Consider the following 15,811-nt stretch of genomic DNA (forward strand, 5'->3'; position numbering starts at 1 on the left):
CCATTCATAACATCTAATCTCCTACTAAATGGCAGGACAAGTGGTATTACAATATAGGCCCTATATACCTACAGAAATATACTATGAACTGTGCTTATCTTTGACCTCTGTTAAAATCTATTATTGCTATTATATAGTTTTCTTTTCATGTCTTCCCCACTACAACATTGGTGACGGAAAAGGTCTCGGCAAAGACCCACAGCAATCGGAAACCTATTAGGCTATTACTATACATTCAGTAGTGCACACGCACCAATCTAACTTCCATACTCTAACTAAAAAGTAGTCATAGTATCAAAGTTCTTAGTAAATCAATCTAGATCACAACTCTGCAGCATGAAAAATGAATATCCTTTCTCCAAGGCAAACAGCATGTCTTATCCAAAATGTTCACATTCATAAGCCTTGCCTATCACAAACCATGATGGTCTGCTGAAGTAAGTCTGTGCAACGACGGGGGAAATGAGAGAGGGGAACCCGGGTCAAACAGAATTTGAAATCATACAGAGGGATGTTGCTTATGCCAGCCTGAAAGAAGATGCCCTTGTTTCTACATGCCTGGCAGATTTCATGAAGTAATTGACCCAGGTAAGTTATGGAATTCCAGCAAAGCAAGGCCTGGAGATGGAGGAGGTAATTAATATTGATGTAGACAGCAATGACTAAAATGCAATTCCTGCCATATGCTCAAATCCAGTTTCCCCCTAGAATTTCTTTAAAGCAATGGAGCAATGGAGAGGCAGGCAGGGTAATATTGATTCTGGGGCCTCATTTAGAAATTGTTTAATCGACTTTGAACTAGCATCTATTAATGTCAAGGAAAAGCTCCGTCAAATAGGCATTGGGCCCTTAAGTTTATGACAGAGGATTTAAGTTTCTATGTTCGCGCTCGGTACAGTGCATTGATTTCACCTTTCAATGACTCAGGATTCAGCAGTAACTGTGGAGCCTCCCAGGATTAAGCTGGTAAAAAAATATATAAGTGGGCCCAGTTTTCTTACGAGTTACTCATAAACCCTGCCCATGGATTAGTAAACCATGCGCACAGATTTGTAATATCTACATTGATGTCAAAAAGGGACTTTTAAGCCTATATACCATAGTGAGCCAGAGCCATTACACAGCTTTGTGAGCTGTAATAGCCATTAGGCATCTAGACCACATTGGAACCATAACCATTGATGAATCACATCAGTAGGTCTAATTTATGATCCAATGTGTGATTTGGTGACAATATGAATTCCATTTACTCCTAGAGTACCGCAGGAATGAGGCCAGAAGACCTGGATGCCAACACTTCCGCTTCCTTTGCCTCAAAGTCAATGGGATTTTTGTATGGGGAATTGGGCATTTTGGTTAAATGCTTGAAATAAGGTCAGTGGTTAACTAAAGTTTATGAAACAGCGAACTTTGTGTTCAGATAATCTTCACAAATGAGGACTACTTTCATGATTTTCAAAGCGTATCAATCAATATACATATTACAAATCCATGTGCTGTCTACTAATTCGCAGGCATGGTTTAGGACTCTGTGCGCAATGATTACTAATTTGAGGGCATGGTTTACTAATCCATGTGCAGGGTTTATGTATTCTGGGTGCTTGGAGCCGTGCGCGGTTTTCCAATCCGTGCCCCTTGGTGACCTCCAGCACCTGGCCGGAGGTCTTTAAGCCCTGCAGATGGTGTAGTTACACTTTGGTTGGAATGAAAACCTTGCAGACGCTCTGCCCTCCATGGCACATGGTTTTCTGTCCCTTGGCCTGCAGTACAAACAATATGTCACTTTAACACATCCGGGTAGTGTAGAGGTAAAAGCACTCACCTGGGACATGGGTGAATTGGGTGGGAAGTGAAAAAGGCTAATTACCGTAAGTGAAAAGTAACAAATGACCGTTGTCCCAAAGATGGCACACAGATGTGTTAAAAAATGACATCCTTTTTCTTGCTCAATGCCTGCTAAGTGCTAACTGAATTCTTTGCTTCAACTTGCAGTCTTTGCATGATAAATAGAAGTATACTTGTATCGATTTTTAGCCTTGCCAGAAAACATGCCAGAAAGAATGCTTACAAAACAAGTACAAAACATTTTTTAGCATTCAAATTGCCGAAAAATGGTTTAGATTTTGATATCACAAAAGTATAAAAACAAACAAACAAACCAACAAAAGCATTACTCTTACATCAGACCAGCTTCTCTTCTTTTTTTTTAGATCAGCTTTTCATGAACCACAACTTTGGTTTGAACTTGGTCATAAGCACAAAATTTGCACATTAGAGAATTTTTATGCAGCCCCAGGTTATTGGTCTAAGAACCAGTGCCAGTTCCAGTGCCTATAATGGATTATAGCCGTCTTTTTTTGGGATACTTACTTACAACATGACCTATGGACAATTGTGCTCTAATCAGCCTACATCCGTTTTCTGTGCGAAATAGACCCTCAAGTCAACAGCCCTATCCTGCTTGATCCATCACAGAAGGAAAATTAGGAGACAGAAGGGATTTTTTGGGGGATACTACTCACCGCAGGGTAAAGGTTAGGAGAGAAAGGAGAGTGTGCAGTGCGGTGGAAAAGTCCTTGATGTTGATGAAGTTGTAGACTATAGCATCAAATGATATGTTACTAGTCAGATGCAGCAGGAGTCTATGCACTGATTATGTGGAGCAGGGAATGTGGCTTTCTCCTTCAAATGGTTGAGCAGGGCATGTGGTGAGAAGGGAAGACAGCTCAGTTCAAAGTCCCACTGCTGTAGTCTAGTAGGGGGGGTGGGGGCAGCTATGTAGGGGACGGGGGGTGGCTCACTCGCTTCTCTCATAGCAGGATCTTGACTCCTCCCTGTGGAGACTGGGCACCCTGGGATCCCCCTCGTGGAGGTGCTGGCCCAAACTCTAGCCGCTTCACCAAACTGCAAGACAAGATGAAGCACAAGCACTTGTGAGCCAACACAAATACGGTCTCCACCCTCCCATTTTCTCCCCAATTCTACGTGGCCAATTCCCCCTGCTGTCCAAGGTCGTTGCTCCACCCCCTCTGCCGATCTGGGGTAAATTCGCAAATCAAGCATGCATTTTAGACATAAAGGTTCCCTCCAGTCAGTTTTCCTGCGTGTATAACCATTGGTGATCTATAATTTCATCAGAAGACGTACAAATATATCTTATTTGCGCCAAAGATCGTATTTGGCGATCGATAAGAACCGAAGGCTTATAGAGCTGAACAGGCATGTGACATCTCCTGCCCCGGAAGAGAGTTCCCCAATTATTTTCTCCATGGACATTTGGAAAAATCCTTATATAAACGGGTTTTAAGGCTGGAACCAAGCCAACCAGCGACCTAATGAATCGTGAGTGACCATAAAACATTTCACTCTGGGCAAAAAGAAGAAATAAAGAAAATATGTTTTTGTTGATGACGTCATGGCAGACATTCAAAGCTTCATTCAAAAACATCAATAGAAGCTTTGAATGTGACAAAATGACATTCAGTACAGCCCTTGAACTTATATTCTAAGAATGTAGATGATACGGCTGCTGTTGTCCTCACCTCTCGTACTGAGGAGGAGGGCTCATGCTGCTGACCTGGGCCTCAGGACCTCCTTCTAAACCTGAAGGAGTACCAGGACCAGCTGGAAGCGCTGGCCTGTTGGTGGATGTGTCATACACAAAGTCATGACACGACGCCAACTTGGACTCCAGATTCTGGCAGAGATAGAATAAAATACTTAGTCATCCATCAGGTCATATTATGCAAAATCCAAAGTTGTGATTAAAATAACATTTATCAACAATACAGTTCTGCACAGCATGTGATATACGTGCTGTAGTATATTTTTAAATTTCTTACTCCAACTTTTCTCAGCAGCTCCCCTACGATGTTGAGTGCAGATATTCTAGCCGACGTAGTGAGGGGAGTTCCTGTTAGGCCATCACCTGAAACAATTACAAGCAGATGTACCGATTAATTTTTGAAGACCAAGACGAACATTTACAAACCATATAGAATAGCATAATAATTAATTAGATGAGTTTTGTAGCCTCATAGACATTAGTCTATTCAATCTAGTAATAATGTTAAAAATCTTAATTTGAGTATAGAAGGTGATACCCATTCGTGTGTTGTGTTTGTCCCTTTTATGTTGTTTGTTCGAGGACTGCAATGGAAACAAGCCTATGCTTTATGCTACGGCTTTATTGTGTTTTTATCCTCGGTGATTGTCTGTATCTGTATTTGTGTTCCCTGTTTCTTTGTTGACATTCACCAAATAAAGTCAATCAATCAATCAGTGTTGTGCAGCCCCAAAAATAACCTGCCATTTTAAAAGTTTGTGTGACTTGTGAAATGTCTGTCTGATTGTGTATGGAGGGACACACATTTGTTTACTGATATTTATTGAAGATTCAATAAAAACAATTGTTGAGGAAAGAAACTGCTATTTTATCTCAGTCTAACATGGGGATGATTTAGATCATTCACATGGCAGGTTTCAACAAGTAAAATTTAAGACTTTAATTCTAAGAATTTAAAGTGATAATACGGAAGATTTCAGTTTTCTTGTCTCTGACCATGAGCAGTAATTGCAGATGAGAACCACACAGTGGCACATGTGACGTGAAGGGGTTTTTCTTCTTCTTCTTAATACATTCAAGTACGCCAGTGGGGGGCGGCAACGCTTGGACGCCAACCGCGCACACATCTCAAAAGAAGAAGAAGTTGGTCTGCGGTAGTTAGCAGAGCTATATAATAGAAGAGTTGCGACATCTCATTCACTCCAATGGACCAGTTTTTGGATTAAGCAGCGCTTGTAATATTATCAGCTTTATTTTATGCATTAAAACGTAGCATGAGAGCCCTTCCTGGCTATACCCCCGCTACGTGAGGCTACGTGAGGCACGCATTTTGGACTTCCGTTGGCCCACTCTCTCTTCTATATTACTCTGGTAGGACGTTGACAGTGTTGCCAGATTGGGTCGTTTCCCTTGCGCCGTCTTGTGTGCGTGCTGGCAGTCTGTGGACGGGAAACCGTCACCTGCATCTGGCAACACTGGTAGTCAAACTTGTTCCTACTCCGCTTACCCCTTCCCTGCCGGACAATTCTGCTGGGTGAGGCGAAACACATCAAGAACTGTGCGCCTCTTGTGATATCTGTATTTTTTTGTTTGGGGGGCGGGGAAAGTGTTGCCACAGACAAGTTCATAATTGTTGCAATACAGAGAGATGCATGGACTTTCATCAATGGGCCATAGGCTCAATCACCATTGTGTTGTTAACTCACTTGACGATATATAGTGACTTTACAGACATTTATTTACATGAAAATCTTCCATATTATCACTTTAATTTAAGACCTATTTCACATACTGTACATACTGGCAAAAAAGTACAAAGGGAAATTGAAGTTTGATTCTCCCGATGTGAAACAGTAGCCTATTGGGTGATGGCAGGCGTTTGCTGCTGGCTCTTTACGGCAGCTTGATGTTTTTCAGACTCCCCATCCCACTCTAATGCCTTTATACCCAACTTTGGTCATTTCAGCGTTTTCTTGCACAAGGTGCAGCAGGATTCAAATTTGTTATTTTCAACCAACCACCTAAATTCGCTGTTCTTGAGCCAGATCGCATTGAACTTGCACTTTCCCATTTTAGATTAAAGTAACGTTAGCCCACACGCCACATCGCAACACACTAGCCGGGTGTGCTAATTGCAAACTGTGCAGCCTGACCAATAACTTATTGGTTCCATGTTGGTTTTGCTACAGCATGATCAGTAGATCATGCAAAAAAAAACACACGTTTTAAAAGCAAGACTGAAGTTAATGTAACTTTATAAAAGTAATGTTAACTCCGTAATGCTGTCAAAATCATATTTAAGAAATGTTATGGCCTAAAATTCAGGTTATCGGGTTTTAGAATTTTTAAGACCTTTTAAGGATCTGCGGAAACCCTGACATGGTAGGAAGGATGTGTGAACCTGAATGACCATTTTTCCTGAAACAAATTGAGGTAGGAGAGGCACACGTCTTGTTTAAATGGAAACTGAAATGCTTCCCTCACATTGCTAGCATACAATGTTTGCTATCTCTGTAAAGAATCTGATTCTCTATCTACTACAGATTGTTTACAAAAGTTGAGATGGGTCCACTGAATTATTGGGATTCAACTATTATTTGCATTAGTTTGTGGTAATGTGTCACAAGTAAGTGCATCTAATACCAGCAGCCATATAATAGTGGGTTTTTTTACACAAAAAGCATGGTATTGCACAATAGTTGTCGTCACACTAGTCAAGGAAATATTTTATTCACCTCGGCGGATGCTGGATGGGGGGGGTGTGGCAAATAAACCAATAGGTGACGGGCGTGGGAGATCTGGACGATCTGTGTCTTTGCCCAGGCTGCTGGATGGCCGTCTCTCCTTCTGCTGTACAGCCAGCTCCTGTCGAAGGTCTGCAAACAGAGAGCACAAATACAACCATGCAACTCACTTTGCATACCTGACCAATTCCAGTGCAATATGTCGGTATATCACTTATTGATTAAATTACTTACGTCTCTATAACAGTGTTAGGCAATATACCTACAGTATATATAGAATGCCACTATATATCAAATCAATAGACCCAGGATATGTTGAATTAAGCTAGCTATCAGAATTCACAGTCGGGCATAATCACCGATTTCTGGAGTCTAGAATGGTCACAATCAGCAATTTTTGTCATTAAGAAGTCTCAGTGCGTGTATGTGTGCGTGCATGCGCGCACATGTGTGTACCTCTGGCTTCGTCCTTGAGCCTCTGAACAGACTCAAGCAGGTTCTCTTTCTCATCCAGCTCGCCCTCCAGAAAGGCATTCCTCTCAATGACATGGTTCATCCTCTGCTCAAAGTCCTCCAGAGACATGATGGTAGCCCTGATAGAAAATTGAGAGGCTGGATTAGTGTGATTTAGTGTGTGTGACACACTGGCAATTCTAACTGGGGTTCCAAGGGACAGCAGGTGGAAATTAGCAATCTGTTTAACACTGGTGCATTTACAGTAATATTCATCAATGTGCATTGTCGCTACAAAAATTGATTTGTGTTCAGTTCAGACACTGACCTCTTTGCCCTCTCCAGGTCATCATTGGATTGCTCGAGCTCTCTGATGTATTTCTGCAGGTGGTCTCTCTCTGCTGTGGTCTGAGCCAGATCTCCCTCTAGGCTTGAGATCTGCCTGAAAGCCTCAGAATGCTGTACCTCATACTTCTCCTGCAGACACAAGGCAAAGGGCATAGAGTTATTCAATTAATTGACAACCCCAGACTTGCAGTGTCATGGCAGATTAGCGGATGCAGCTACCAGCTTTTTATTTTTCCCCGTCAATTCATAAAGAGGGTCTGTGCATGTGTTGCAGACATTTACTAAGACAAGCATCCTTTTCAGTGTTGTCTGTACCTCCCTGTACCTAACCGCCCTTGAGCAATTACGGGTTTTTAGCACAATCCTGTATTCACTCCTTCCAGTAATGTCCCCGTGGACTACTGAGCAAAAATAGCAGTCAGCTGCTTTATAGCTGGACAGAGAGCTACTCGCGGTACTGGAAATGATGTGGTGGAGAATGTGGGTTGCCTGTCGGAAGAAGAGCCGTAGCTCAAAACGTGGGATGGTTAATTAAATTAACTAAAGGGAGCTACCTTCTTCCTTTCAGAATATGGGTTGCCTAACAGCTCTGTGTATGTGTGGGGGGGATACAAATCTATCATCGTCATTATTTGGAGCACCAGAGCTGTGTCCAGTTCTGCAGAGTCCTAGGCCTATTTACAATCAAGGTGCTCTACCTTGATGCTTTCCAGTTCCACACGGAGTCGGTTGTTGTCTGACAGCAGCTCTTTGTTGCGAGCCTCACAGTGCTTCAGCTCTGTTTCCAGCTCTGCCTCATATTCCCGACTCATCTGCCGGAACTCCTGCAGCTCCTCCTGGGCCTCCTCAGCCCTAGTGGCAAATCCACGTTAAACTCCACCAAAATAACTCACAAATCAAGCCTTGTAAAATATACAACATAAGACATTATTATGTAGCTTGCTATTTAATAAACAGCAGGAATACAGTAAATGAATCCTGGGCCTATTATGTAAGGGGTTATAACCACTGACCTAAAGCTAGCTATATTCAATGGTTAAACCAATAAAATCCACCTGCTTGCTTTTGTTGTTACCTTTGGTGGTGTCTTTCTGCCTGCTCCTTCCAGAAACCAAGTTCCTCTTCTACGGACGCAAACGTGTGCGGCCCTGGCTCTACCATGTCTGCTGCTCTGAGTCAAGACGATAGGGGTGAGAGACCTAGAACGTTAGAAATTAAAACATTATTTTATCATGAGAGCAGTCATCTACCACCTCGCCCTAGCCCGTTTCGGAACTGTTCCCGAAAGGGGCTACACCTCACCCCAACCACACAACTGTTAGCAAACGTTAACGTTAGTAAACTCAACGCCACTCACCTATGCACTTCACTGCTGAAAGAAATATTAACTACAATAATGTGTTTATAATGCTGGTTAATCCAAGTAAAGTAGCGTAAAGCTAACGCTAGTTGAACTGGCTCTACTTTAGCTAAAGCTAACAACAATGTAACATGCTAAGCTAACGCTTGTTCATAATAACCTTGGCAAGCTAGCTAACGTTACGAATTAGGGTTTCCAAACGACATGAAAAAGCAGAAACTAAACTCACCTGCATGCAAATTGCTTCCTTCAAATCTCGAGAGGTTAGAGTGATAATTTGAAACCTTCTCCTGTTTTCTAATTTACACACGAACTGTTAGGTTAGCTAACGCTAGGTCAGTCGCCGCATAACAAAATTTGAGCTTCAATTCCCGAACGTCATTGGTGAATAGAGATGTTGACGCGCATGGATTATCCAATTATGTCGTTGAATACACCAAAGTCCACGCCCCTTTACGCCTGTGTTCCCACGTCATCCGGCGGAAACACACCACGTCATCCGGCGGATGACGCCGGGCGGGAACGTAAAAAAAATGCTTTGAAAACGGCGTCTCTGAGCAAGAGAAGCGTTCCAGCCATAGGTTCCAGCCGAGGTTTAAAAGTGCAGTACTTGTAATACGGTGTAATAAATCATCTTTCTTTCTTTCTTTCTTTGTTTCTTTCTTTCTTTGTTTCTTTGTTTCTTTGTTTCTTTCCTTCTTCTTTCTTTCTTCTATTTTTTTTAGTTGTTATTCACCTAACCTAATGATAACAAAGTTCATATCCCCCCCAACAAGTTCATACTCGTTGGTTACCCGACCTTGGCTATATTTAACACTGGTTCTCGTTCTCTCTCTCTCTCTCTCTCTCTCTCTCTCTCTCTCTCTCTCTCTCTCTCTCTCTCTCTCTCTCTCTCTCTCTCTCTCTCTCTCTCTCTCTCTCTCTATATATATATATCTATCTAATCCATCTATCTCTCTCTCTCTCTCGCTCCACTATGGGTGCGGTAATTGATGTTTGGCAGGTGCAGTGGTGCAGATACAGGCCGGACAGCGCCCTCTATCGGCTTGCAGGGGTCTACTCGCCTCCAATGTTGCTTGCTGTCCTATGTCTGGGTGTCTGTGTACGGGACAAGAGGTTCAGTTATCAGTCACAGTCAGGCGGCTGGCTGGAAAACAATAACGCACGGTCGTTTAGCCTACATAATAACTCAATTAGACATTTCTCCACCGTGGGAATTCTCCCATTACGTAAACGTCAGACGCAGTTTGCTTTGGCATCGGATAGCATCTGTGATTGTCTATTCCTAATTAGACAATAGCCTACCGTTGTTTTGTTCCCGTTTACCATGGCGATTGCCCACGTAGCCACCGAATACGTTTTTTCCGACTTTTTATTGAAGGATCCGACGACAGAGTCCAAGTACAAAGGAGTGCGCCTGGAGCTGGCCGTAGACAAAATAGTCACAATTATAGCAGTTGGTCTCCCTTTGTTTCTCATCTCCCTCGCGTTTGCCCAAGAGGTGTCAGTTGGTGAGTTGAATTTTAAGCATCTTAAAATGTAACATGTATAGCCTACCTGTTGACGAGCAATTATGTAGGCTAATCATGCAATGAATAAAAATAACCAATTGTGGCGACTAAACGGTGAACCTGACGAAGCCTTTGGGTTTGACCTAGCGCTCTTTTCTTTGCCTCCTGCCCTCCTCACATCTCCTCATATTCTGATTTGATTCAATTATTAAAAGTACACGCCGATGTAGCCATGTATGTGGAAGTTGGATGGCACTGACAGCACTAAGTGCTGTAGGTGGATTACACTCTATATTGCCAGAGATAGGTGGGTGGGTGGGATACAGTTGAGTCTAGAGTGGTTTGTTAGTTGAGTTGAGACTCCACCCTTCTGTTTCACTGCTGTAGGATAATTAACCGCCATAGGCGAACTGCTGGTGCTGAGGAGAACTGTGACATAGAAATCCTATAGGCCTATAAGAGAGACTAATAGGTGGATTATACTGTAGGTAGGTAGCCTATAGAGTTGGATGTGCTGCTGGAGGAGGGTGGCCCACCTAAAAAAGAGGGGAGATACAACCTGTACATGTTGGTTTTATAGTTTTATTATTTGCTTAAGTTCTTTGCCTCTCTCCTTTTTATTGTGTTATGAAGATACTTTGTCACTGTAAACAGAAAATACAGCTCCTGCTCCATCATCAATGCACCAAATCCATGTAGGCTAATCCTCTTAGCCCATATAGTCTGTTAGCCTGGGTAAACCCAGCCTTCAACATGACATCACAGGCTATGTCTGTAGCGTAGGTTTCTTCGTGACTGATAGCACATACAGGTCACGTGGAGGCTGGGTTTACCCAGGCTAATAGTCTGTTGTCATTATCTGCCTGGTAGGCCCTGCCAGCGCCCCCACATGGCCACACCCTCACAGGATGTCTGCATTATAGTAATGCAAACCTTGAGAAAATTGCTCTCTTGCTGTAGGCTATATTACTAGGGACACCTACTCTTTCATACAGTAGCCTACATTGATTGGGTGAAACCACTCACAAAGGAGGGGATACAGATATGCAAACAAGTTAGAGAAGGATTTTTAACCTTGGAGACAACTGAGATGTGGATTGTGCAAACAAGCTATAACTCCATACCAGGAAGATGTTCCTATACTTTTTACATTCAGGGTATGAGGTAAGAGAGTTTAGACTTAATGTAAGTGCAGCAGCAAGAAGTAATGAATTAAGAATTAACAATTGACCATAATAATAGTTGAGCATTCCTGTGACCTCATTCCCACTCTGAAAAACAGCCCATATAAACTTATGAATTAAACAATATCAAAGTTAAACAAATTCTGATATTAATGTTGGAGGAGCCCTTGTCAGATGTCTGTGTCTTCGCTGACTCCTTAAAAAGCAAATATTTAAATATCCCAGTGCTCTCCAGGGGGGCAAGACTGTAAAGACAGTAGCCTATCTGCTGAATTGAGAGGGAAACAGACCTTTTGTTTTAACGCAGTTTATCAGTAAAGTAAACAACAACAACAACAACAATGATATTTTAGACAAGAAACATGCTTGGATAAAAATATGTTCCATATGTGATGTAAATATAACTCTAATCAAATCAATCGAGTTAAACATGTTGGTGGTACATTTTCACTTTTGCGTGCACAACCAAACTTGATTGACTGCAGTAATACTTGACCTGCAAGCAGATCTAGACTTTTTGACATTTGTTCTGCATATGAATAAACCCTTTTCACACTTCTGTGTCCACAATGACAGTCGACATCTTGAATGGGAAAATACAGAAAAATGATCATGTCAATATAGAAAAAAATCTGTAGGAGGATAATTTTTCCATGGCATTGCCAACTTGCCTGTTGCCTCAATACTATTATGGAGTCCACCATTTGATTCATTGGATGATCTATGAATTATACATGCCACAGATTGCTATTTCCACTGAATAGCCAACACAATAGAGTAGAGGAGGGTATTATTATTGACACAATGTGTGCTGAAAACAGCCCACCAACAAATTAGGTCATGAGGAGGGACAGAGGGAAAGCTGGCACTTGTTGCAGTTTTTACTGGATTGTTTCTATTCTCTGAAGCCTCCCAGCTCTATGTGATGTCTTCAACTTCCTCTCCAGGTACCCAGATCAGCTGTTTTGCTCCCACCAACTTCTCCTGGCGACAGGCAGCTTATGTAGACTCCTTCTGTTGGGCAGCAGTGCAGCAACAAGCGGAGAGCTCTCCACTATGGCTACACAAGGTACAGGATCACTAGTGCTGTGTGTGTGTGTGTGTGTGTGTGTGTGTGTGTGTGTGTGTGTGTGTGTGTGTGTGTGTGTGTGTGTGTGTGTGTGTGTGTGTGTGTGTGTGTGTGTGTGTGTGTGTGTGTGTGTGTGTGTGTGTGTGTGTGTGTGTGTGTGTGTGTGTGTGTGTGTGTAAGCGGCTTGTGTGTGTTAGGGGTGGTGGCGGGGGGTGGGGGCTAGAGCTGTTGGAATCCTGAAGAGAATTAATAGAGCATGGCCAGGCCAAATAAATTCAATCTCAACTGGGAGGGGCGGGGGGGGGGGGGGGGGGGGGTTCCCTGTTTGATTCAATGATAAATTGCAGGCTGCCATTACAGACACATGATCACATTGGCACAACGATAATCTTTTGTGCTTCGCATGTCCAGGAGGCTCTTAATTTTCTGGTCTTTCATTAATTTGCAGGTTAGAAAAATTGCTAAGAATCACTGAATACAAATTATGACTAATACCATACTGTCCAAACTCACTACTGGCGAGCACATTCAATCCAAATGTTCAACTTAGGTGCAAAATAAATGTAAGCAAAAAAGGAACAGGCCAGCACTCTAAATGTCCTTTCTCATTTTTAATGGGCCTCTGGGACAGACAGACGGACGTTTCAGCACGTCCGTCTGTCTGTCTGTCCCAGAGGACCCCATTAACAAATTTGAAGGGACATTTGTGTTCCTTTTTTGCTTAATACCATTATACTGTACCAACATTTCCAGGGGCTTCAGTCCATCCCACCAGAGAGGCTTGAAAATAACTACACACTTACAGTATCTCATGGTTATATGAAAAATGCTAAGAAGTGTATTTTATCTCAAGATATAGCAAAGATATACCTGAGGGCACACAGGGGTTAATTGAACACATGTCTACAAAATGACTGACATTTTTCTTCTCTTAATCTTTTCTCTTCCCGCCTTTGATTTCCTCAGTTCTTCCCATACATTCTGCTCTTACTGGCCATCCTCATGTACATCCCCGCCCTGTTCTGGCGTTTCACAGCAGCTCCGCACCTGTCCTCCGACCTCAACTTCATCATGGAGGAGCTGGACCGCTTCTATAATCGTGGCATCAGACTGGCCAAGAACCTGGCAGCCTTAGATAGCAAGGATGCATGTGAGGAGAACCAGCGGTAAGCACCATATTGTCACCTAACAGACCATTGAGCAAACACAGTCTGACAGAATTCAAACAAATTCTGAAACAGAAATCACACATAGTGGGGAAGATTTCATTTTTGCGCCACGAAAGGATTGTGACAGTAGCATGAATTGGACACACCATTTCTCAAGTGTTTGTCATGTGAAAACAAAGGCTAGCGAACAGTTTGCCTTTAGGCAGGTAGAACAGCTTTGGTTAAGCTTACGGTTAAGGTTAGGCACCTGAAGAAATGTTGGTAAGGTTAGGGTAAAGTTTTGGTCATTGTTAAATAAGCTAAATTAGCTAAGATGAAAAATGATTCAACTTTAAAGGCAAGTATATATGCACGCCATCCACCACACAGACCTCCAGATCCTTATTTTCCACCGTGCTATTTCAATTTCAAACTACTGCCTGTTTCCTAAATATGTCTCTTCCATGTCATCCTTTGGGTGCCATTGGGGGATTGGATAGGCATGCAAGCACATTAATGTACTGTATCACTATCCTGTGTGCTGTTCTGCAGCAGTGCGCTGGACCTGACTGAGGGCTGCTTTAAGTATCCTCTGGTAGAGCAATACCTGAAGACCAAGCGCTTCTCCCGCTGCCTGGTGGTGAAGTACCTGACCTGTCGGGGCCTCACTCTGCTCACCCTGCTGCTGGCCTGCCTCTACCTGGGCTACTACATCGGCCTGGCCTCCCTCACTGACGAGTTCCCCTGTGACCTGCGGACGGGGCTGCTGAAGAATGACAGCGCGGTGCCCTCCGCCGTACAGTGTAAGCTGGTGGCGGTGGGTATCTTCAGACTGCTCAGCTACATCAACCTGGTGGTGTACGTGCTGCTGGTTCCCCTGGTGCTGTACGCCACCATAGGACCGGCGCGCCAGAGTTCAGGCTTCCTCCGGCCTTATGAGATGCTGCCGGGCTTCGGTGATTTGGGTGTGGTCACGCCCTTCTACAACGACCTAAGTATCTACCTGCTGTTCCTGGAGGAGAACCTGAGCGAACTCAAATCGTTCAAGTGTCTGCAGGTGGGTCACAGCTCATGGAATGTGTCAGCCATGTTTGCAATGTAAATTATACTCACCGGCCACTTTGTTACACCTGCTGATTAACATAAATAGCATCCTCTTCCAAACAGCGAATCATATGGCTGCAACTCAATATATAAAGCATGCAGACATGGTGAAGTGGCTTAGTTCAGAAGTTAACATAAGAATGGGCAAGATGCGTGATCTTATTCTAAGCAACTTTGACCGTGGTCTAATTATAGATGCCAGACGTGGCAGTTCAGCGTCTCAGAAACAGCTACCCTATTACTACAGTATTTCTGATATCTCACCATCATCATCTTATCTAAAGCTGTGCTGTGCTGTGTGTGTGTGTGTGTGTGTGTGTGTGTGTGTGTGTGTGTGTGTGTGTGTGTGTGTGTGTGTGTGTGTGTGTGTGTGTGTGTGTGTGTGTGTGTGTGTGTGTGTACATTTTTGAAAAGGCCGTGTTAAGGGAGGTGAGTTTCTGAGAGGGCGGGAACTGTGTATCAGAGCCGTGTATATAGAAGAGTCGCGACATCTCCATTCACTCCAATGGACCAGTTTTTTACTCTCAAGAGTTCCAGGAAGTAAGGTCCTGGATTAAGCAGCACTGTCGAGTTGCAGCAAAATGGACAGTTTGTGTTGTACTTTGAAAGTTTTTTTTTTCTTGAATCAAATTGTACATTATCAGCTTTATTTTAGCATTCAAAAGTAGCGCGAGACCCTTTCCTGGCTGTTCATTGGCTAATGAGTCACGCATTTTGGTCCTCCGCTGATGCCACTCTCTCTCTAGAGGACACTACTGTGTATATTTGAATAATCTGATGAATGCATAATTGATGATAATAAAGATATGTAAATATAAACAGCTGCCGTCCTGGGATTTTCACAGACGACAGTCTCTAGACTCTAGACTTTACAGAGAATGCAGAGAATGTTCAAGCTAACAGAAAGGCCACAATTGCTCAGATATGTGCTCTTTACAACATACAGTGGTGTGTAGAAGGCCATCTCACAAGACACTTTGTTGGACCTTATGCTAAATGGGCTATAGCAACAGATGACCAGCCGGTACTAGACAGGTGTAATAATAACAAAGTGGCTGGCGGTGAGTGTATAATAATAGCAGTGTTTTTGCTCAGAAAAAGAAGAAAGAGCATCATGTCCCATTGACACTGTGTCTATTTTAGGTGCTTGAGTTGTTGCAAGAGGCCGGCGAGGGATTTGACACCATGTGCCTGCTGCAGACCCTGGGTCAGGTGAAGACGGATGTGGTGGACAGTAAGAAGCCTCGCCCAGACAAGGACAGCCAAGAAAGTAATAAACCACACAAGTAATATCTCTGAGAGCCAAGAGGGGAGGAAGAGGATTC

The 15,811-nt window shown here is 43.1% G+C and overlaps 2 protein-coding genes across 2 annotated transcripts; one reads left to right on the forward strand and one right to left on the reverse strand.

Annotated features, from left to right (window-relative positions):
• Window positions 1-2,195: 2,195 nt before the first annotated feature.
• On the reverse strand, window positions 2,196-8,311 carry LOC310794194 (nuclear distribution protein nudE homolog 1-A-like). Its single transcript, XM_083656138.1, has 8 exons — window positions 8,186-8,311; window positions 7,809-7,962; window positions 7,091-7,239; window positions 6,766-6,902; window positions 6,301-6,441; window positions 3,843-3,928; window positions 3,543-3,697; window positions 2,196-2,904 (listed from the first exon to the last, which is right to left on the reverse strand). The coding sequence occupies exons 1-8, from the start codon at window positions 8,269-8,271 to the stop codon at window positions 2,811-2,813; spliced, it is 1,002 nt and encodes a 333-aa protein (XP_083512264.1). The 5' UTR covers window positions 8,272-8,311; the 3' UTR covers window positions 2,196-2,810.
• A 1,486-nt stretch (window positions 8,312-9,797) lies between these two features.
• Window positions 9,798-15,776, forward strand: LOC310793888 (pannexin-1-like; the record flags this gene model as incomplete). Its single annotated transcript, XM_083655778.1, has 5 exons — window positions 9,798-9,981; window positions 12,113-12,234; window positions 13,201-13,400; window positions 13,935-14,439; window positions 15,630-15,776. The coding sequence occupies 5 exons, from the start codon at window positions 9,798-9,800 to the stop codon at window positions 15,774-15,776; spliced, it is 1,158 nt and encodes a 385-aa protein (XP_083511904.1).
• Between the last annotated feature and the right edge of the window lie 35 nt (window positions 15,777-15,811).

The sequence above is a fragment of the Poromitra crassiceps genome (genome assembly GCF_964638095.1).
Source record: "Poromitra crassiceps genome assembly, chromosome: 19".
NCBI lineage: Eukaryota > Metazoa > Chordata > Actinopteri > Beryciformes > Melamphaidae > Poromitra > Poromitra crassiceps.

Excerpts from the sequence above, each read along its gene's own strand:
- LOC310794194 (XM_083656138.1), bottom strand. The coding sequence starts at position 8,271 with ATGGTAGAGCCAGGGCCGCACACGTTTGCGTCCGTAGAAGAGGAACTT. Across the intron at positions 6,442-6,765 it reads GCTCAAGGACGAAGCCAGAG|ACCTTCGACAGGAGCTGGCT; the intron begins GTACACACATGT and ends CTCTGTTTGCAG. Across the intron at positions 3,929-6,300 it reads CCCATCCAGCATCCGCCGAG|GTGATGGCCTAACAGGAACT; the intron begins GTGAATAAAATA and ends TAATTGTTTCAG.